At 37.4% G+C, this 23,573-nt stretch overlaps 1 protein-coding gene across 2 annotated transcripts in view; it reads left to right on the forward strand.

Moving 5' to 3' along the window:
• TCF4 (transcription factor 4) overlaps positions 1–23,573 on the forward strand; it is a 413,612-nt gene that overhangs the window by 124,293 nt on the left and 265,746 nt on the right. For both annotated transcript variants that reach the window (XM_070938928.1, XM_070938929.1), the window contains exons 4-5: positions 4,932–4,993; positions 10,441–10,537. In XM_070938928.1, the coding sequence (XP_070795029.1) occupies positions 4,932–4,993; positions 10,441–10,537 (159 nt within the window). The remainder of the gene's footprint in view (positions 1–4,931; positions 4,994–10,440; positions 10,538–23,573) is intronic.

The following is a 23,573-nucleotide window of genomic DNA, read 5'->3' on the forward strand; positions in this document are numbered from 1 at the left end:
TAATTTACACCAATGCCATTTAATTTACCTCTGCATGTTCTGCAAACTCTTTTTCCACCACTTTCATATACCATTATATATATTGCATTTGTTCTTTAAAATTCTCACTTATGCACTTCGAGGATCTCATTAACTTTAACCACAACTGTCTTGATCTCCCCTTGTCTCATAACAAGTACTCTTCATTTAGCGACTGTCTTATTTCAGTGACCATTCACAGATACAACAGTGATAAAAAAATAACTTTAAGACCTTCACAGGTCTTTAAAGCAAAAGAAAAACTACAGTAAAATCAGAAGCACAATTTCAGTTTCAGTTAGCGACCACTTTAAAAGCTGAGTGGCATGTCCCATTTAGAAAATGACTATAAATTAATGCAGAATTGTCAATTTAATTTAAAGACAACATATAAACTAGAGATTTCTGCCACTTTCTCAATTTAGGCAATATTTTGACTTTAGCTATGTAATATAATTTACTGGTTATGTGCTATAATCCATCTGAGTTTAGTCACTATTCACTCTATTCACTAAATGAATATCAGTTTGCACTATTAGGAAATCTGAAGGAGTTGACAGATAAAAACAATAGATTCAAGCACTTAGACTTATGTGCTGCTTCAAAGTGCTTTATAGCATGCTCTAAACAGTTTACAGAGTCGGCATGTTGCCCCCAACAATCTGGATCCTCATTTTACCGACCTCGTACAGATGGAAGGCTGAGTCCTCAGAATTGAACTCTAAATGTTGGGCAGAGTCAGCCTGCAATACTGCATTCTAACCACTGCGCCACCATGTCATAAAATATAGGTAGTCCTTGTATAACAATGCTAATTGGGACTGGAAACTCCTTTGTTAAGCAACACAGTCGTAAGTCATGCCATTTAGTGACAACCGTTCTGACAGTCCCAGTTGCCAATATTAAATGAAAATCGCAGGGGTCATCATGTAATCATGTAATTGCAGCTTTCTGCTGGCTTCCCCATCAACTTTGCTTGTGGACAGGGAAGGTTGTAAATTGTGATCACATGGCCACGGAACACAGTGACAGATCACATGACTACAGGAACAGTGCCAGCCATACATATAATATATGGTTGTAACTACCTCTTGTTCAACACTATTATAAGTTTGAAACGTCGTTGAATGAGTAGTTATTTAAATGAGGACCACCTGTAGTATAAAATGACCCATTCACTTTAAAAAGTGAAAAAAGAAATAAACCAAAACCACACGTATAACATTTATGCAGAGAATATGGATGAAGAGAGAGAGATTTTGAATAGGTTTCTAAAAAGTATATCATAAACACATTTATGAATCTTAGGAACAAGAGCATTCCAGAACAAAGTGTATGAAGTTCTTTGTATTCTTCCGAATTTAATACAGTGAAAAAATAATTCGCTAGGACTTGTTAGCTATATTTAAAGTTATTCTTGCTTTGCTAGATTTGTTCCTAACTGGTCAATCATTGGAGAATTTAAATACATTTTTAATGAGCAGTCAGGCAAGCTATTTCTGTAGTGTTTAATGTGCTACAAATATATATTGGATGCTATCTTAGACATTAGAGCTGAGGGACTTTTATTTTCTCCTTTGAGCCTTGATGCAACTGCCATTGTGTATCCCCAGGAACACCAGGCCCTTGCTAACTACCTATGAACAATCTTAAATTGCATTTAAAGCAACTACTCTGTTTCCTTCTTATGCCTATCTCAGTAAGACTGGAAAATAACCTGATCTGCCCTTTTAAACTTTCTCACATTGAAAGCATTTCTTCTCTCTCTTCATTTTTCTATTCTGAAAAGAGTCGATTAAATGAAGATTCACAAATAACTATTCCAGATTTCTGCAAATTGTTTGAAAATGTGAAACAAAGAAGAATTACAAATGTAGGATTTTTATGGGCTTGGTTCATGGTTCTCCAAAATTCTGGACACAAACACTTCTCTATAGGAAGTAATAAGTCCATCCAGTAGCTGCAGAACTAATAGGATTAATATCCTGGGTCAGGGAAGAGATTAATAGAAACCCCACAGGGTACATTTTAATTCATACATCTCGGCAGTATCCATACGCACTGAATATTAATTATTGTTACTGTTATTATTGAATTTTCAGAGTTTTCAACTATAACTTCCCAAAAGCTCTAAGATGTTTTTTAATATTCCCCAGTTTCAGCAGTTCTTCTTTAAGAGGGCCCCTTTCAGATATGTTAGGGCTATGCTAACTGAAATTCAAAGCTAATATATTGGTTGTTGATTCATCATTTTGGCTGTATTTTTCTGCATCTTTCTCTATTACCACATCTCTAAGGTGTGGTAATAAAGTGTGGTAACCTTGCCTTATTATTGCCTTAGAGATGTGGTAATATACCACATGTAGCTGCAGCATATTATATAAAGTTGTTTGTATCTATATCTATATGTATTTATATATAAGAGCCAGTTTGGTCTAGGCACCTGGTTAGAATACTGGGCGATTGTGAGTTCTGGTCTACTTTAGGCATGAAAATCAGCTGAGTGGCCTTGGCCAGTTACACTCTCTCAACCCAATTCACCTCACAGGATTGTGGTGGTGGGGAAAATAGGAAGAGGGAAGAAGGAATATTAGGTATGTTTGCCACTTTGAGTTATTTATAAAAATGATAGAAGTGGGATATAATCAAATAATGGGGGCATGATGGCTCAGCGGTTAAAGACGCTGAACTTGTCAGCTGGAAAGTTGACAGGCCGGGTTCAAGATTCAAACGCCACATGATGGGGTAGCTCCCATTACTTGCCCCAGCTCCTGCCCACCTAGCAGTTTGAAAGCATAGAAATGTGAGTAGATAAATAGGTACCACTCTGGTGGGAAAGTAACAGCATTCCATTTGCCTCTGCATATAGTCATGCTGGCCACATGACCAAAAAAATGTCTTTGGATAACATCGTCTCCTTCGGCTAAGAAATAGAAATGAGCACAGCCCTCTAGAGTCACGACACAACTGGACAGGGGAAACCTTTACTTTTACCTTTATTAATAAATAAATTTTAAAAGATTAGCACTTTTTTCACTTAATGATCTTTAATCCTTAAATTCTTTTTCTTCTCATTTTCCGAGCACAGTCTATGAACCTTTCTTTGTTCCATGCAAAATTGTTTCCAATGTGCATTATTTTATATTTCTTTACACTGAAGCCCATTGGCCAACATAATGCTTATTATTTAAGTTTGGAAATAAGTTAGTAAAACCTTTGTTTTGTCTACATAAAATAATTTGGTGGACTTGAAAGACCAAAGTGAAGTCTCCATGAAATTCATTGGCTGAGTTTGGACTAGTCCTTGCCTCTCAAGCTAATTTAATTTTCATGACCCTGCTCTGAGCACTCAAAAGAAAGATGGCATATGAATATAATCGCACAATTATTTGTAGGAAAAATAAACTACAGGTAGTCCTCGACTTACAACAGTTCATTTGGTGACCATTCAAAGTTACAACGGCATTGAAAAAAGTGACTTATGACTATTTTTCATGCTTATGACTGTTGTAGCATCCCCATGGTCACATGATATACATTTGGATGCTTGACAATTGACTCATATTTAAGATGGTTTTTAACAACTGCAGGAATTCACTTAACAAATGCGGCAAGAAAAGTCGTAAAATGGGGCAAAACTCACTTAACAAATTTCTCACTTAACAACATAAATTTTGGGCTCAATTGTGGTTGTCAGTTGAGGACTACCTAGGGCTTGATTCAAGTGATACCCGTATTAAAGGTAAAGGTTCCCCTCGCACATATGTGCTAGTCATTCCCGACTCTAGGGGGCGGTGCTCATCTCCATTTCAAAGCCGAAGAGACAGCACTGTATGAAGACGCCTCCGTGGTCATGTGGCCGGCATGACTAAACACCAAAGACGCATGGAACGCTGTTACTTTCCCACCAAAGGTGGTCCCTATTTTTCTACTTGCGTTTTTTACCTACTTTCGAACTGCTAGGTTGGCAGAAGCTGGGACAAGTTACGGGAGCTCACCCCGTTATGCGACACTAGAGATTCGACCTGCTGAACTGCCGACCTTTCGATTGACAAGCTCAGCGTCTTAGCCACTGAGCCACCACATTTTTAACCTGTATTAACCCGTATTAAGGCATATGCTAATATTGCAGGTCTTGTTTTGTATTTACTGTCCTTTATCTGTTAGGCTTATTTTTATCTGTTAGATTTATATCCCACCACCTCTCCCAACAGTTCATGACAACATTTTCCTCAGACCTTCAGAGCAAAAGTCAGCTGAAACCTCCAACCTGTGACTTGGCACATCTAAAGTTGGCTCAGAACTTTCTTTTCCAGATGTACAGCATGGCATAGCTAAATATCTTTATTGCAAATTAGAATGAGGACACATTGAATAATGGTTTCCTTTCTATTCGAAGAGGAACGAAGTTACCTTTTAAACAGCAGGTTTAAATCCCATTACAGATTCAAAATACAAAGGAGGTGCTTCTCAAACCAGTCTCTGAATTCTGCTTTTAAGAAGGAATATTCTATAGAAAAGTGGGATGGGAAGCAAAATGTTTATCTAAAAACACTCTTGTCTTAAATGTCTCTTTATTTGTTTTGCAGTATCCTTGGTGTTATTGTTGGGGCTATGCATTTCTGTGCTAGGTTTCAACTCAAGTTGAGTCAGTGACTTCCAGCCACTTCTGAAAGACTGGAATATTTTTTTATGTGCAAACCTTGGGTTCCTGAGGGTCCAGTTCATTTCTGCTGTGAATTTAAATGAGTTAATTTAAGTGGTTGGGTCAGAAGCCACTATCATTGTAGTAGCCCTGTGCCTGATTCTTAATTAAAGGCAACAGGAGATTAATTTGAAACATTAATTTAAAAGTGCCTATACAAAAGGAAAGAATTATTGCAATAAAGCCTAAAGAACTTTTTTGTCCCTAGATGTAGAAGACAGAACTAGCTCAGGGTCCTGGGGGAATGGAGGACATCCTAGCCCATCCAGGGTAAGTACATCTAATCTTTTTTTTATTCCTCACCAGCCTTCCTCTATATGCAAATTTAAAATCTAAATGGGAATTGTGCACCTGATTGCATAGGAAAATGTACTTGCAAGTTTGGCTGTAGAGCAACCTCTTCCCACATTTTTTTTTTAAGATTTTTATCTGATCTCAAAGATGAATTTGACATTTGCTGTCTTCCTGATTACAAGTAGAAAGAAGCCTCATTAAATGCTTTGTCTCGTGTTGTTATCATTCTTATACATGGTTATCTCTCTTTGTAAGCTGTCTGAATTCCCCCCCCTCCCCTTTTATTTGGCTGTTGATTTCTCATTTGTTGTAGGTGTCTTCCCAGGTGTTTAATTCCAGGACAAAATATTAAATATGAAGGTGGGACTTTTTGGATGCTAGGAGTTTTAACTCTCTAATTTAGTTTACCTTTGTTACCATTGTTGTCAGTGTGTATATATCTTTCAGATTAGTTATTGAGCAGGATTACAAAATTAAGGTATAATATTATATAATAGGAAGAAATCAGTACCTCAGAGGTATATATGAACTATTTTATCTAATGCGTACCTAATGTGTGCACATTTGTTCTTATATGCCCAAAGTTTAGGAAATCTACGTGTTTGCCCGAAAATAAGACTGGGTCCTATTTTCTTTTGGGTCCCAAAATAGGAACTAGGGCTTATTTTCAGAGGTGTCTTATTTTCCCCCAGTGTACAGGAGGCCTACTTCTTCTGCTTGCTCACGGTGGGGCAGGATGCTGGCTGTGCAGGCTCTTAAGTAGGTCTAATTTTGGGGGTAGGGCTTATATTAGGCACATACATAAAAACCATGCTAGGGCTTATTTTTAGGATAGGTCTTATTTTCAGGGAAACAGGGTAGTATGAATAGTAACTGTTGATTCCACTTTTTTAGTTTATTCCAATGTAACTGAATCATCTGAAAGGCTTTGCTAAAAGTTATCATTATTTATTAATTTTATTTGCCTTCGTCTTGCCACAGATGATTCTGGTCTGCTTACAACATTAAAGGTATACAATAGAAAGGTATATATGCATTGCACAAATTTGCAAATCTAGTCAATTCTTTATCTTTTGGAATAATTTTAATCACAATTTTATGCCAAGTTTAATTATCAGTGTAAACCAACTTAACTATTTGTATTTGTTTGTACATGGCACAAATGCACAGGGCCTATTCTGTAGTTATTTATTAAATTTAAGCTTTTACCTTTCTGCTATGTAAATCACTCAAAGATAGAAAGCAAAATATAGAACACAGCAATAAATTCAATGCATGATTAAAATCTGTGTCCTTAAATTTAGTTAACAGTTTATAAATATAATTTATTTAGTTAGGCATGCCTCTACCCCTTGACAAGGGTTTATTTAACTAAATTTGTTGAGGCTATAAACCAGGGTAGGCAAATATGGCCTCTTCATGATCTGTGGACTTCAATTCCCAGAATTCATAGCTGGCTCAGGAATTCTGGGAGTTGAAGTCTACAGCTCTTAAAGGGTCCATATTTGCCCATCCCTGCTATATGTAACTACTATTATGAAAATAGACATTTTCATGGAGGCAATAATGTTACATTTTGGCACATGTACGCAGACACCTGAATTTTTGGCATTCTTTTAAGGGTACTCTCAACTTCCTCACTATCTTAATTTAGCACTTACTGTAGATAACTGATTGCACTGCCCTAACTTTAATGTAAGGTGTGGCATTTTCTTTTACAAAATGACTTTTTCTGTATTTTGTGGATACGCTCATTCAAGGTTATGTTTTGCCAAGAAATAATCTCTGAATCCTGAAAATTGATGACATTTAAAGTGCTGGAGTATCTTTTGACAATCTTCTCCTAACCATGATGTGTAAATATACATAAGATTTTTTTTTTTTAATTTGATTTATATGCCGCCCTTCTCCGAAGACTCAGGGCGGCTTACAATGTGCTCAGCAATGTGCTCAGCAATGTGCTCAGCAATAGCCTTCATCCTTTTTGTATATTTATACAAAGTCAGCTTATTGCCCCCACAAACTGGGTCCTCATTTCACCTACCTTAGAAAGGATGGAAGGCTGAGTCAACCTTGAGCCTTGGCGAGATTCGAACCCTGCAATAATTGCAGGCAGCTGGTCTTAATAAGCTTAATAACAGGGTGCCTTAAACCCCTGTACTACCAAGATACCTTCTAATTCACCAACAATAAGCCAGGCCTCAAACAGCTTGACATTCAAATGCATTATGCCAATGATCTGAAACTTACCTCTTCTCATGTTACAGAGATCACATGTTCATTCCCACTAAGAATATTCAATAGACTCAGGAAGTGGAACATATTAATATCCAAGTTCTTTTGACAGTTGGCAGAAATTAGAACTGCAGCTGTAACCCTAAGTACCCCCCATCTTCATCTGTCTGTTTCAGATAGATGAAGATGGGGGTACTTTGGGTTACAGCTGCAGTAACAGCAGGGGTGTCAAACTGGATTTCTTTGAGGACCGGATCAGCATTGTAGTTCTTGTCCACAGGCCAGCTGGGGGGAGATGGGATGGACTCCCTGCCGGCCGAAACAGCACCCTGTCAGCTAAAATGGGACGTGGGGGCTGCATGTGCCCGCCCTCGCCCCATTTTGGCTGCCAGAGGCACCGTGGGCTGGTCCTTTGCTATTTCCAGGCCAGCCCCACAGGCTAGATTTAAGCACCCCTTAAGCCAGATCCGGCCCGTGGGCATTGAGTTTGACACCTCTGATATAGATCTACCATATCTAGGCTGAAAAATTCCAAATAACCATTAGACAACCGCAAACTGATATAGAAAACATGGCCAATTTTTGAGCAGCTACAGTCAGGTCCAGAAATATTGGGACATCAACACAATTCTAGCATCTTTGGCTCTATACACCACCACAATGGAGTTGGAATAAAACAAACACAATGTGCGTTAACTGCAGACTGTCAGCTTTAATTTGAGGGTATGTACATCCAACTCAGGTGAATGGTGTAGGACTTACAGCAGTTTGTATATGTGCCTCCCACTTGTTAAGGGACCAAAAGTAATGGGACAATTGGCTTCCCAGCTGTTCCATGGCCAGGTGTGTGATATTCCCTCATTACCCCAATTACAATGTGCAGATAAAAGGCCCAGAGTTCATTTCAAGTGTGCTATTTGCATTTGGAATCTGTTGCTGTCAACTCTCAAGATGAGATCCAAAGAGCTGTCACTATCAGTGAAGCAAGCCATCATTAGGCTGAAGAAACAAAACAAACCCATCAGAGAGATAGCAAGAACATTAGGCGTGGCCAAAACAACTGTTTGAAACATTCTCAAAAAGAAGGAATGCACTGGTGAGCTCAGCAACACCAAAAGACCTGGGAAACCACAGAAAACAAGTGTGGTGGATGACCGAAGAATTCTTTCCCTGGTGAAGAAAACACCCTTCACAACAGTTGGCCAGATCAAGAACACTCTCCAGGAGGTAGGTGTATGTATGTCAAAGTCAACAATCAAGAGAAGACTTCACCAGAGTGAATACAGAGGGTTCACCACAAGATGTAAACCATTGGTGAGCCTCAAAAACAGGAAGGCCAGATTAGAGTTTGCCAAACAACATCTAACAAAGCCTTCACAGTTCTGGAACAAGATCCTATGGACAGATGAGACCAAGATCAACTTGTACCAGAGTGATGGGAAGAGAAGAGTATGGAGAAGGAAAGGAATTGCTCAAGATCCTAAGCATACCATGTCATCAGTGAAGCATGGTGGTGGTAGTGTCATGGCGTGGGCATGTATGGCTGCCAATGGAACTGGTTCTCTTGTATTTATTGATGATGTGACTGCTGACAAAAGCAGCAGGATGAATTCTGAAGTGTTTCGGGCAATATTATCTGCTCATATTCAGCCAAATGCTGCAGAACTCATTGGACGGTGCTTCACAGTGCAGATGGACAATGACCCAAAGCATACTGCAAAAGCAACCAAAGAGTTTTTGAAGGGACAGAAGTGGAATGTTATGCAATGGCCAAGTCAATCACCTGACCTGAATCCCATTGAGCATGTATTTCACTTGCTGAAGACAAAACTGAAGGGAAAATGCCCCAAGAACAAGCAGGAACTGAAGACAGTTGCAGTAGAGGCCTGGCAGAGCATCACCAGGGATGAAACCCAGCGTCTGGTGATGTCTATGCATTCCAGACTTCAGGCTGTGATTGACTGCAAAGGATTTGCAACCAAGTATTAAGAAGGGAAAGTTTGATTTATGATTATTATTCTGTCCCATTACTTTTGGTCCCTTAACAAGTGGGAGGCACATATGCAAACTACTGTAAGTCCTACACCGTTCACCTGAGTTGGATGTACATACCCTCAAATTAAAGCTGACAGTCTGCAGTTAATGCACATTGTGTTTGTTTCATTCCAACTCCATTGTGGTGGTGTATAGAGCCAAAGATGTTAGAATTGTGTCGATGTCCCAATATTTCTGGACCTGACTGTATGTTTTTATGATTAACCCTACTACTATTACAAAAGGCACTAAAATTAAAATAAAACTTTTTTCACCTGATGAATAGACACATTTGAAGTGTTCCCTGTATTTCACTTCAAGTTTCTTGTCTACATGAGATTCAAGACACCTAACAGCCATATAGTGAAGACTATGCAATGTTTTGAATTCAAAAGGAAAATGGTGTTTTTATGGAGCACTGCGCCCTAGAGTTGGATACAACTGGACAGGGGAAAATTTTATCTTTACCTATTTCTGGAATATTGTTTAAATTTTTGGAATTGTGGCAAAACAGATAAGGAGAGCTGTCTGTGGATTATGAGGTTCTGAAGAAGATCAGCAAATTCCATTCAGAAAAAATGCTGAGCCAGTTTAGAGTAAAATAGGAAATGCAGTATTGCTTTGTTTTCAATAAGATGTTCATAAATTCATTGCTTCTTATTGTAGTACGATATGTACTATAAACTGCAGTACATAAATCTTTAAGTAAAATTGATTTGAATGAGAGTAGAATGAGTTTAAAACAAATCAGATTGCATGGGCAAATTAGTATATCAGAACAATAAAACAACAATAACAGTGAAATAGTCAGCACAAACAAATTAATTTCAGTACAGAGTATCTTGTACTGGAAATACAAATGATTCCTTAAATAAAGTATGTAATTTTAACTTCCCATGTTTCTCATTATTTGAAACCATAACTGCAAAAACATACATTTCCATTTTTGGACAGGATAGAAAATGTCATTTTTCCTGGCTAATATCTGAGTTATTAACATAAATATGAGCACATATTTTTAATATATTAGAATAGCTATCTTCAAATTTCATCAGTCCATTGAAAAAGTACCTTTCTAGTTATAATAACTGAGAAATATCTTAAGACGTTTGCATGTGTATATTCCATTTAAACAGCTACCAATTTATTTACAGAACTACGGAGATGGGCCTTCTTATGAACATATGACAAACAGGGACCTTGGATCACATGACAATCTATCTCCTCCTTTTGTGAATTCCAGAATACAAAGTAAGAAGAAATTAATGTTTCTATTACCCTTAAATGTTTGTAATTGCTTGTGCTTTTTTAATTTTGAACTGAAATAATATTTCTTTCAGTGCCATCACATTCTAAAACATCTCCAGGAATGCTAATTATGCCATAAAGTAAACCAATATCCATTTTAAAGTTTGCAAATATTTTGCTTAGAATAAGTATCTGCAAATATGTGGCTTATAGCCTGATTTCCTTCATACCTGTTTTTAAACAACCTTAAATCCTCTTGTATTCATCCACCAGATAAAAACTATGGATTCTCTGGAGAAGATTTGAAAGGGGGGGGGGGACCTGGAATGTTTAAAGGGGAAAGGGTAGAAAAAAAACATTTGTTATGAAGTGAAGACCACTTCTGCAGTGTTTCAGTGCTTGGATATATCACCTTGCTTTTTAATTTATGTCAATTTGTTTTTCATACATAAGATTTCATGGTTTGAAATGTGACTTATATTTATGGGAAAGGGAGAGACTGTATTATTATGGTACTTTGTGTTTCCATTTGAGTTTATTGTAGTCACAAAGGGCACACCTTGTCTGTAAAACGTTGGTTATCTCTATGTTATTTTTATGCTAGCATGTTGTAGATGTAAAAATGATAAAATTGGAAAATGTACGAAAAAGCTCAGTGAATCCAAACGAATGTTCCAGTGGATGTGCAGGGTTTGCTATCAGCAATCAGAAACTGTTGTTTTCTTCGCGTAACAGTGTGAATTTGCCTATAGGGACTTTTAGTCTCTGGGCGGCAAGCTCCTACATTAAGTCTGACCTTGTCTACAGTATGTTCTACTTCTGACAGCCTGTGGTGTTTGGCAAGTGTGTGCCCTCACAGTTGGATAATGCTTGGTCACCATCATTCTCTTTTACAGGGATCACTTTCCATAGTAATAATTCTGGCTGTTAAAAGAAAGTCTTTAATTATTTGCAAGTGCAGATAGCAGCTTTAATCATGCCTGATAAATGAGTTAGGTTAAGATAAATATATGATGTAAAAATATTACTAATCCTTTTCTCTGGCCAAGATCACACCCTTTTCCTTGCACTTGTCAGTGAACTAGCTGAGATGCCTCGGTTTCAAACAACTGAATCTGAGCCAAAGAAAGCAATGAGTTGTAACTGTGATATATCATTCTAGGACTCGTATATGCCCCTGAAATATTCCTTGTCTTTTATTATTAGGAAATATTTGTGAGTTGTTTAACATGAGAGACAGTGTTGAAGCTTGCAGTAATGTGTGTGCAGTCACACACAAGTAATGTAGCTACAGCCATTTCAAAAGAGCTGGTTTGAGCCAAGAAAAGCAAAGAAATTCTGAACCGCCCTTCTTAACTCACACTATTAGATTTGACTGCAGGCAGTGTAAATATAATCTTTCCATGTAGCCATGGTCTTCTATGAAGCCCACTGTGCTGAGTGATGCTTTCAGGATTGACCTTTTCACTGTACCTTTAGCAACTTTTAAGGTTTATCGCATCCTGTTTTGGCTTATTTTAACAGAGAACACTATAGCCTGAAAATCATTTTTTGCCAAGAAAATTATGCTTTCTTTTGTATAATAGAGTACTTTCTTTTAAAGCATGGAGGAGAATTTCATGGCATTATGGAATATGAAGTCACTGCATCCTGATTAGAATTGTTGGGGCATGTAACAGTAGAGAGGTTTTATATAACACTTGTTCGAAATTTAGTTTGAAAATCTAGGAAGAGAAGACACGATAGCAGTGTTCCAGTATCTCGGGGGGGCTGCCACAAACAAGAGGGAGCGAAGCTATTCTCCAAAGCACCTGAGGGCAGGACAAGAAGCAATGGGTGGAAACTAATCAAGGAGAGAAGCAACTTAGAACTAAGGAGAAATTTCCTGACAGTTAAAACAATCAGTGGAATAACTTGCCTCCAGAAGTTGTGAATGCTCCAACCCTGGAAGCTTTTAAGAAGACGTTGGATAACCATTTATCTGAAGTGCTGTAGGATTTCCTGCCTAAGCAGGGGGTTGGACTAGAAGACCTCCAATGTCCCTTCCAACTCTCTTATCATATTATCTAAAATGCTGTTTTTTTGTAGTTACTGAAAACAGTTGTTATTTGTTGGTTCCGTCAGAACTGCTAGATTTCAAATGACCAGTGTGTTTTGTACCTCTGTACTCTAGGCAGTGTATCTCTATATTTTGTATCCCTGTATTTTGTTTTATTTCAGTCTTTTGGAAATGTTGAATCTTTGTAGGTTCATACAAATGTGTTACTGCGATAAGTCCCATCTACATTTAAACCAGTGATCCTTCTTATGCAGTCTACACATTATATTACTAGAGTTTAAGATTTTCTTTGTTAATTACGGCTGACTTTCTCTACTTGTTTGCTTATGTTAAAAGAGTTGATCACTTTGCTGAATCTCCATTCATTGACATCTGCAAGACTCTCTTGAGCCTGCAGAAAGTCTGAAAAAATTAAAAAGCTGGTGCATGATAATAGATAACCCCTATTGTTTATTAAATTTATATGCCTCCCATCTCACTTTTCAAAGTGATTTTGGGAAGTCTTATAATACCACAAAAGCATAAATATAAAAGCACTAACGGCAATTAAATAAAGATGAAAAACTAAGGAATAGTACCTGGATGGGCTTTAGTCTATCATTCCACTAACCACCTCCAGCATGTTTCCTTCGGGACCCCAAACCAACTTATAGTGCCATGTTTTAAGGATCTTCTGGAAGGCCAGAACGGTGGAAGGGAAACGAGGGTGGGACAGGCCAGTCTGATTGGGACAAGACTATTCACCGTTCACCTGGCCTTGTGTCATGATGGACTTTAATGATGATAACCAACAGCTTAAATTGGACCTGTAAGTATTCAGACAATCGATGCAGTCTGTGTAAGAGCGGTGTTACATGTACCAACTGATGAGCCTCCAGAACTGTTCACATTACTGCATTATCCTCATTCATTGTGACAAATGTTAGCTAAGAATGATGGGAGTTGAACTGCAGTACATTTAAATAAAGTAGGGATGAAGGAGAACTGCATGAAAGAATTTCATCTTGTCCTTAACATCTGTCAGGTGCACGCAACTGAATAGGCTCAAGTAGATATTTATTGTTGATCACCTAATTTCACCATACATACTGTCTGCCTTCCCTTGGGAAATGAGAGATACAGACCAACAGTTTGACCTCAGATATTTCTTCTTCCCAAACCAATTCCAAGTTGGATTGTCTCTTTACTCCCCTTCAGCCAGTGATTCCACCACAATACCCAGGTAAGCCACCCAGAGTTACTGGGTGGTAAGATGGTTGGCTAACAAATTTTTACAAATAAATAAATACCAGTAGTTTGGGGAGTTTTGGAAAGCAAAATAGTATCCTCAGTTCCTTCTTTTCCAGAGTATTCCCCCTCCCCTCAGACTCCTGTCTTCATATTAGGTATGTAACAGAAAGTAATGTTGTCCTTCAGTGGACGGAAGTCTGAAACTTTTAGATCTGGTCAGCATGGACAACTAATAGTCTGCTCCAGATAACAATATTCTGCCTGTGTACGAGGCCCTAATGGAAGTGTTGTTCTCTCAGATAAGTTGTCTGCTCTGAAACATGGTCTTTTTGTGATTATGAAATGCTACATTTGCCACCTCAAAGAGATTTAAAAGAGAGTTGTGACTGCATGGCAGACTGGAGGGTTTTACCTGAAAGTAACAGAAATGTCTACAAGATGAGATCAGTGAGCGAGAAACTGTAGAATTCCCAAAGCGAACTTGTCGAAAGATAATTTTACACAGGCCACGGAGAGACGCCTTTGATCAGGAAAAGCTCTTTTGTATTCGGGCATGATCATTTTAAGGACTGTTTTATATCCTAAACCCTATTGGGTATGCTTTATTATTTAAAAGAAAGATGAGGATTAAAACAATGGTAATTATGGGAGTCGTTCTTGGTTTAAATATTTCACACACATCTGTAGATGCAGCGATTTGACATACTGGCTTAGATTTTTTTTTTGTTCTGGGTGTGTTTGTCAAGCTTACAAAATACAGTTTCTCTAAGTTGAGTTATCTGATTTATAGCCCTTAATATTAAATATTCAGAGATGGAGGGGATGGTTGTTCCATTTTAGCAATTTTGTTTCAGATGCTTTCAGTATATTCACCCAATATAAGAGTCCCATAAAATTTTCTCATATTCATAGAACTCTCAAAGCAGAAGTTTTTTTAAAAAAATCTCAACTATAGGTTTGCTCATAATTATGCCACGACTCGTCATCCTTATTTTATAGTAATAAAGTTCTGATAAAACTCATCTGGAGATAATGCAAATCAGTGGAGAACCACTTAATCTAACATATCCCTGACATACGTTAATACTGATAGCCCATATTTTAATACATCACACATACATTTAGTCTATTGCTTCAACTATTACTTTATTTGGAAATATTTAAGCCATTTGAAATAATGACCTTTAATTTTAGTAAATTAATTACTCAGCATGTGTTGTGCAGTTTGATTGTCACTCATTCTCTCAATATGTCTAAACCACCGCAACACACATTTTAATTTTGTATTCAATTCATATTCATTTGGCGTACATTCAGCCTTGCCCCATTCTTTCTTGTTTCAGATGCAACAAGCAGACAATTCCTACTTCATCCAGACTCCTTTAATGTTTCTCTGGACATACCCAACTCTTACCTCCATGTAGTAATGTGGGCAGTGTGAGTTCCTATACTCCACCATTGGGGGGGGGTGCCTTTCAATGAATATTCAGAATAATAGAATAACAGAAGAGACCTTGGAGGTTTTCTAGTTCAACTCCCTGCTCAAGCAGGAAACCATATTATTGGAGAGTTGGAGACAACTTCTGGAGGCAAGTCATTCCTCTGTTTAATTGTTCTAACTGTCAGGAAATTTCTCCTTAGTCCTAAATTGCTTCTCTCCTTGATCAGTTTCCATCCATTTCTTCTTGTCCTACCTTCAGATGCTTTGGAGAATAGGTTGTCCCCCTCTTCTTTATGGCAGACCCTTAGATATTGGAACATGCTATTATATCACCCCTGGAAGAAGATGAGCATGAGGAAGTGGGAGAATAACTGATTGCTTCACCTTAAATTGGAGAGACTTTTTCCTGAGGCAGGGTGACCAAATGATGACTTATTGCTGAGCAGTAGAAGTCTGGAAGTATATAGGACTTCCCACCTTCATTAAGCATCATTAGTTCACACAAATGGCAAGAAGTCCCTTTCATTAACTAGATACACCCAATTCCTGCAACCATTCTTCATATGTTTTAGCTTCTAGTCCCCTAATCATCTTTGTTGCTCTTCTCTGCACTCTTTCTAGAATCTCAACATCTTTTTTTATATCATAGCAACCAAAACTGGATGCAATATTCCAAGTGCGGTCTTACCAAAGCATTATAAAGTGATATTAACACTTTGTGTGTTTATTTTTAGCATTCATTCTTAGCAATACACCACATACTATCCACTGGTGTGTCTACCAACATTTGAATGTCTTTCATTTTATCTATTTTCCCATTTGCTAAATCTTCTACCAAGGTACACAAACTCATCTCTTTGACCTACTTCTTGACACAAAGTTTGATATCAGCTTGAGAAACTGTATGCTTCCCCCCCCCAATTGAGTTCATATTCTGACTTGAAGTAGTATCTCTCTTTCTCCCTTTCCCTCCCTCCCTCCTACATATAACAATAGCACTTAGACTTATATACCGCCTCACAATGCTTTACAAGCCCACTCTAAGTGGTTTACAGAGTCAGCCTATTGCCCCCAACAATCTGGGTCCTCATTTTACCCATCTTGGAAGGATGGAAGGCTGAGTCAACCTTGAGCCTGGTGAGATTCGATCTGCCAAACTGCTGGCAGCCGATGATCAGCAGAAGTAGCCTGCAGTACTGCATTCTAACCACTGCGCCACCGCAGCTCATATACATGCACACATTAGCCCAGCTGCCTCTATGTAAAATGAAGCCATTTGGGGGAATATGTGTGGATAATGCATTGAAGAAAGTTGTTGTTAAACAGGAAATAACACTCGCTGGGTTAAATCCAAATTTCAATCTCAAAAATATCTTTTAAGTCTGAAATTTCATTTACATTTTATATAAAGCCAAACATGCTGTGCTTATTTTTCTTACTTTCTTGGAACTGAGAGCAATTCAGAGAAAAGGGCTGTGGGGTGGAGAAGGGCAGTTTATAATTTAGCACAGTACAGATAGCCCTTGACCTATGGCCACAATTGAGCCCCCAATTTTTGTTACATGATTTTTACCCCATTTAATGACCTTTCTTGCCACAGTTGTTAAGTGAATTACTGCAGTTTAATAACTTGGAATCTGGCTTTCCCCTTGACTTTGCTTGCCAGAAGATCACAAAAGGAGGTTACGTGACCCCAGGAGGACACGGCAACGGTCATAAATGTAAGTCAGTTGCCAAACATAATCTGAATTTTGATCATGTGACCATGAGGACGTTGCAATGGTCGTAAAGTGGGGAAAATGACCTTAAGGCAGGGGTGGGCAAATGTGGCCCTTTTACAACCTGTGGACTTCAACTCCTAGAATTCCTGAGACAGCTGTCTCAGGAATTCTGGGAGTTGAAGTCCACAGGTTGTAAAAGGGCCACATTTGTCCACCCCTGCCTTAAGCAATTTCTTTCAGTGCTGTTGTAACTTCAAACAATCACTAAATGAACTGTTGTAAGTTGAGAACTACCTGTAGTTACTAGAATTTTTTATAGGATCCTTAAAGTTGTATGATAACTGTGCATCTACATTGCAGATTTCAATTTCAAATGCTTTTAAATCGATTGGAAGCCAAGCAAGAAATAATCTAAATGGTCTTAATTTCAAACCATGAAATAATTAGCTGAGGGAACGAGCAAAACTCTTCATTTGTCTTGACCAAAGTCAAATTTCATTTCCAAGATGTTGTAGTCCTCCCAATCAACTACACTCCCATTTTGAAGGATAAATCAATGGTGCACGGTGGAGCCAGTTAGATTTTTTTCCATGTTTTCTGGCACTATATAGGAAGTAGAATATATTACTACAGATACACGCCATTCCAGATTTGCTGTTCAATTTTCAGATGCCTCTGTTGTGAGTTCTTATCAGCCTAGGTTATCACGCCTGTACATTAAATCATTTACCAATACATAGCAACTTGTTTCTATACTCCCTGTGGGTTAATGGAACATTTCACTGCTAGGATTTAGACCGAGGGTTTCGGGTGATCTTGAAGAAAGCTGCTGGCTTTTTATACAATGACCTTTTGAATCTCATCTGGGTTAGTGGCTGATATTTTGATTTGGTTACTGTGGTCATATTGTGACAGCTGGCGGTTCATTATAATTCAGTTCCTCTGCACAGTCTGCCTAGCAGGAATATTTAGGTTAGTTTGCTTCAAAGGGCTTCTAGCTAGCCTGAGTTTAACTTAGCACCATGTAAAGGTGAAGCCTTGAAAATGCTTTCTTCTCAGCTGCTCTCTTCTAAAAGAGATGGGTAGTGCGGCCTCTTGATTGTCAGTAACATTTGAATATTAAATAAAGGGAGGAAATGGCACAAATAAGAAGTAATCCTCCCCAGTCAGTATTGGAATCTGGTTACGAATTTTGTCAAACAAAATGACCCTGGAAAACAGAGATTTAAAAAAAAGGTTCAGCAATGTTTCCAATCATTTTCAATATGTTTCTAATCATTTTCAATATGATTCTAATTGTAATTGTTTCTAATCACAAAACAGAACAGTGAATATATGGAGATTCGTCTACCATTTAAATAATAGTCCTCCACTGGGAAGAAAATGCTTTCGAGTTACTTCCTAGAAGAAACAACTTTTCCTATAAAAATATAATTCAGTATCCTTATTTTTAAACAGCGTGATAAGTAACCTTGTTGCAGAATCTTCTTTTTAATAAACTTTATATAGATTTAAATCCTATCCTGCTGACGCTATTTATTTCTACATTGTGTAGTTAGAAGTTAGGATGCAGCAAGTGACATGTTCATATGGTGTGTTTGGCTTTGGGATTCTCTTCTTTTTCCTTTTCTTTTTTTTATATATGAAGATTTCCATTTACCGTATTTTTTGGAGTATAAGACGCACCTACCTTTTTTGTGTTTTTTTTTTATATAAAGTTTTTTTTAATTTTTTAGATAAACACACATACAGACATACAATGTATTTTCTTTGAACAGAGTATTTGGCCGGTTCACAAATTTAAACAGTGTTTAGTCATTTCAATTAAATTACAATTTCTATATTTCCTTTTTGCCATATTTATTCCTCATCTATTTTTTTTTTAAAAAACCAATATTACCCTTCATCCTCATCTCTAATCTTAATCAAATTTAATTTTTCTCTTCTTTCTATATTATACCCCTTCCCATTGTCATCTATTTTTATATCCATCCTCACATTGGTTAATTATGTAATATTACAATTGTTTAATACAAATTCAACATTATAAATCAATTAGTTATATAACATCTTTTTTTGTATATTAATCAATATGAACATGTTGTATTGTAATGTATTGTAAGCCGCCTTGAATCTCCAGAGAAAGGTGGCATATACTGTAAATTAAACTAATAAATAAATAATAATAATAAATAAACATGAATATTCCAATTATTTCCATGCAATCCAATTTCTTACAAATCAATTAATTATATTTACCAATAATAATAAACCAAATAATTTCCCCCATGTATTCCTCCAAACCACAATTTAACCATTTCTGCTTTCAACACAATATACAATTAATAGTATCTCAATTATTACAATTCCCTAGTTAAATAGAACTTTCCCATTATGTTACTCATTTTCACATCTTAAACTCTCCCAATAACCCAAATAGTTTTGCCCATATAATCCTCCAAATCACAACTTAATCATTTCTACTTTCATCACAATATATAATTAAAAATATTTCAATTGTTACAATTTCCCTAATTAAATTTAAAAATGTTTTAGCTCTTATCCAAGCTACAACCTAATCCTTTTTACTTTCACCACCATATACCGTTAAAGGTATTTCAATTGTTACAGTTTATACTTATTCATATTTGTAAAAAAAAAATAAAAAAATAAAAACTTATCATTGTCTAGATTTCAAAAATACAAAGACAAATATTCCAATTACTATTCATTTTATTTTTACAATCATGATTTCCCACTTATTTCTTACTACTATTCATATTTCAATTCTAAATATGTATAACACATTTCTCTTTCATTTCTTTTTCTCCCTTCCCATTTTTATTTTTGCCTTTTTCTTTCTCCTTTTTTTCTTTTGTGTTTTAAAATCTTGAACTCTCCTCTTTTGCCCTAAATTTCCCATTGTTTGCACCTACCTTTTTTGGTGAGGAAAAAGAAGAAAAAGAAATCTGCCTCTGCCTAATTTTGCCTCCTTGCAGCAAACAGCCTGCTTTACTTTCAGTTTCGTTTTCAGCATAGCTTGATTAGTACAAGGAAAAAAAATCTGCTCCAGCAATTTACCTCCTTGCAGCAAGAAGCAGAGCCCTGCACAAAACAGCTGACAGCAAATCAGCTGGGAGTCGGGAGGCCAATCCAATCAACTTGTGCTAATTAGGCTGTGCTGAAGCTGAAAGGAGCTGTTTTTTCTTGCTGTTTGCTTGCAAGGAGGTAACTGCTGCAAGGCAGAGGCCAAAGGATGGGGGCCAGTGGGTGGGCGGGGCTACATTCAGTGTATAAGACACACCTAAATTTTCACCCCCTTTTAGGGGGGGGGAAGGTGCATCTTATACTCCGAAAAATATGGTAGTTTAGCTTGTCAGTGGAGATTCTCAGTCATCCAGATCATGGTTGTCTTGAAAAAACACCTTTGGGACATTTAGTTTAGTTTTACATTTTTGTTACATTTCTTGCCATGAAGCCGAATTGTTCAAAACATGTTGCTTTATAAGGAACCAAAATGATGGCCTAAAAATTATACAGGTAATCCTCAACTTAACAACAGTTCATTTAGTGATCGTTTGAAGTTACCAAGTACCAGGGGTGAAATCCAGCAGGATCTGACAGGTTCTGGAAAACCGGTAGCAGAAATTTTGAGCAGTTCAGAGAACCGGCAAATACTACCTCTGGCTGGCCCCAGAGTGGGGAGGGAATGGAGATTTTGTAGTATCCTTCCCTCAGGAGTGGGGAGGAAATGGAGATTTTGCTTTATCCTTCCCCTGCCATGCCCACCACACCAAGGCTACCACACCACGCCCACCAAGCCACGCCCACAGAACCGGTAGTAAAAAAAATTGAATTTCACCACTGCCAAGTACTGAAAAATGTGCCTTATGCCTGCTTTACACATAACCATTGCAGCATCCCCATAGTCAAGTGACCAAAATTCAGATGCTTGACATCTGGCTCGTATTTATGACTGTTGCAGTGTCCTAGGATCATGTGATCACCTTTTGTGACCTTCTGACAGGCAAAGCCAATGGGGAAAGCCAGATTCACTTAACAATCGTGTTACTAACTTAACAGCTGCATTGATTCACTTAACAGATCATAAAATGGGGCAAAATTCACTTAATTGTCTCACTTAGCAACCATACATTTTGGGCTTAATAAATCAAGGACTACCTGTACAGTTCACAAAAAAAAGTATGCTGCTGTAAATGGTGTTAAATATTTCTGGAGTAAGATTGTATACTGAAACGTATCACGGTTTATGGTGGGAGCCCCAGCCCTGTGGAATGAACTGCCCCCGGAAATGTGTAAGATCTCCGACCTCAGGGTATTTCGCTGTGCCCTTAAGACCCTGCTGTTCCGCCAGGCCGGGCTATCAATGTAATGATTTTAAATTGGATGTTTTAAATTTTTGGGGGTTTTAATATTGAGCCAAAATTATTTAATAATTTTAAATTATTTTAATTGTTGTTTGTCTTTATGCTTTTAATAGGCTGTACACCACCCTGAGCCCTTCGGGAGAAGGGCAGTATAGAAATAAAATAATAATAATAATAATAATAATAATAATAATAATAATAATAATAATTTATTATTATTATTATTATTATTATTATTATTATTATTATTATTATTATTATTATTATTTTATTATTATTATTATTATTATTATTTCAAGTTAGAAAAATATTTTTGTACCCCCTGTTAGCTGTGGTGGGATTCAGCACCACTTCGAGAGGACCGGTTGTTAACTTTCTGAGCAGTTTGGTGAACTGGTTGTTGGAAGAAATCATTAGGGCAGAGAACCGGTTGTTAAATTATTTGAATCCCACCACTGCCTGTTAGCATATGTTCAAAAAGCTGAGATCATAATTTTACTTTTTAAAATAAAAAATACAGTAGTAGTATGATCAGGTTTATTCAGAAGGAACTGGGAAGATGCACTGATTGGAAAGTAATTTATTCTAGAGTAAAGCTAATATTGAGAGGACTTCTCTAACATTTGCAATTTACTGTTGCTGTTACCTAATTCTAAATGCCTTTTAATAATAATAAAAAATGCTTCCCTGTGTACTGTTCAGTTGCAATATTGTTTATAGCCATGCATTGTTTATGAAGTAAATAAGTAAATAGAATTTGTTTTCATTGTCTATTGTCTTATTGTTTGTTTCTCAGATATGTCTTTAACTTGAGAGCCTTTAAATAGAACCATTCAGGTTTTATTTAAATGTAAGTTCTGGGTCAGTTGTAAAGAAGTCCTGTGACAACCATATTTTTCTTAATTCTCTGTTGAACCACTGGATAGTTCTAGAGAAATGAATGTTTGATTTATTCATATATCCCTGGACTAGAGTATAACAGATGTCAAGATTACTCTGCTGGTATCATTTGGCAGCTAAACTTTGGATATTTGGCAGTTAAAATTTAGAGAGCTAAAAAAAAAAAAACCCTGATAGTTCAGTTCAGAAAACTGAAGCTCTCCAGTTCAGAGGATAACAGGTTGATTGAGCTATTAGCAAGCCTGCTATCAAAAGCTAGGTGTGAAGATCTTCAGTTTTGAAGATCTGTCCCTTTTGGGAGACGTTGCAGCCTTCAGAGTTCAGTTTCTCCAACACCCATGAAACAGAAATCCTGTCTAGCAATGAAAAGGAATTTGGCATCTCAACTCAAAATGCATAAGGCCAAAGGCATTAAAGTTTTCCTTCTGAACAAATGAACAAACAATTACCGTATTTTTCGGACTATAAGACGCAGTAGAGTATAAGACGCACCAAGATTTTGAAGAGGAAAACAAGAAGAAAATAGTGTTTGGCCTCCGCGTGTCCAGTTTTTGCCCTCTCCAGCCCCCAGAAGCACACTGCAGACCTCTCAAACCCTCTGTGCATCCCATTCAAAATGGGACACGCAGATGGTTTGGGAGGTCTGCAGAGTGCTCCTGGGGGCTGGAGAGGGCAACACGGGGATTTGGGAGGCAAAAAACGGGCCTGTTTTTGGTGAAAATGGGACATGCAGGGTGGGGTTTCGGGAGGCCAAAAATGCCTGTATTTAGTGACGCAACAATATTTCCACCCTCTTTTGGAGGGTATAAGTGTGTCTTATACACAGTACGGTAGTTGGGACAGATGATGGATCTCAATCTCTTTTAAAGACAAAACGAGAGAATTGTTGGAGTTGCTTGGAAGAATTCTGTATTAGGTTCTTGAGGTTCTCCTGAGATTTGGGATTGTCAACATTTAATTGCTGTGCTAGGTAACTGTTCTGTTAGAATGCCCTATGACTCCAAAACTAAATTTGGACAATTTACCCAACAGGAGACTTTTACAGAATATGTGTTGAACCGCCATCAGTTCAATCAAGATAATGTTACAGTTATTAGCATAGTAGCTGAAGCTTGCATCTGAAACTTGTGAACCAGGGGTGAAATGCTACCAATTCGCACCAGTTCGGGTGAGCCAGTAGTAAAAAAAAAAGCTACCAGTTAGTCTGAACCGGTATTTCCGACGATCAGCTGTGCTACACAATTTATATTCTAAATTGCATGGCACAGCTGTTCCCCCGCACCATTGCTGTTCTACTTAC

Source organism: Pituophis catenifer, unplaced genomic scaffold (genome assembly GCF_029215685.1).
Source record: "Pituophis catenifer annectens isolate HBS135680 unplaced genomic scaffold, rPitCat1.0.hap2 SCAF_2, whole genome shotgun sequence".
Classification (NCBI taxonomy): Eukaryota; Metazoa; Chordata; class Lepidosauria; order Squamata; family Colubridae; genus Pituophis; species Pituophis catenifer.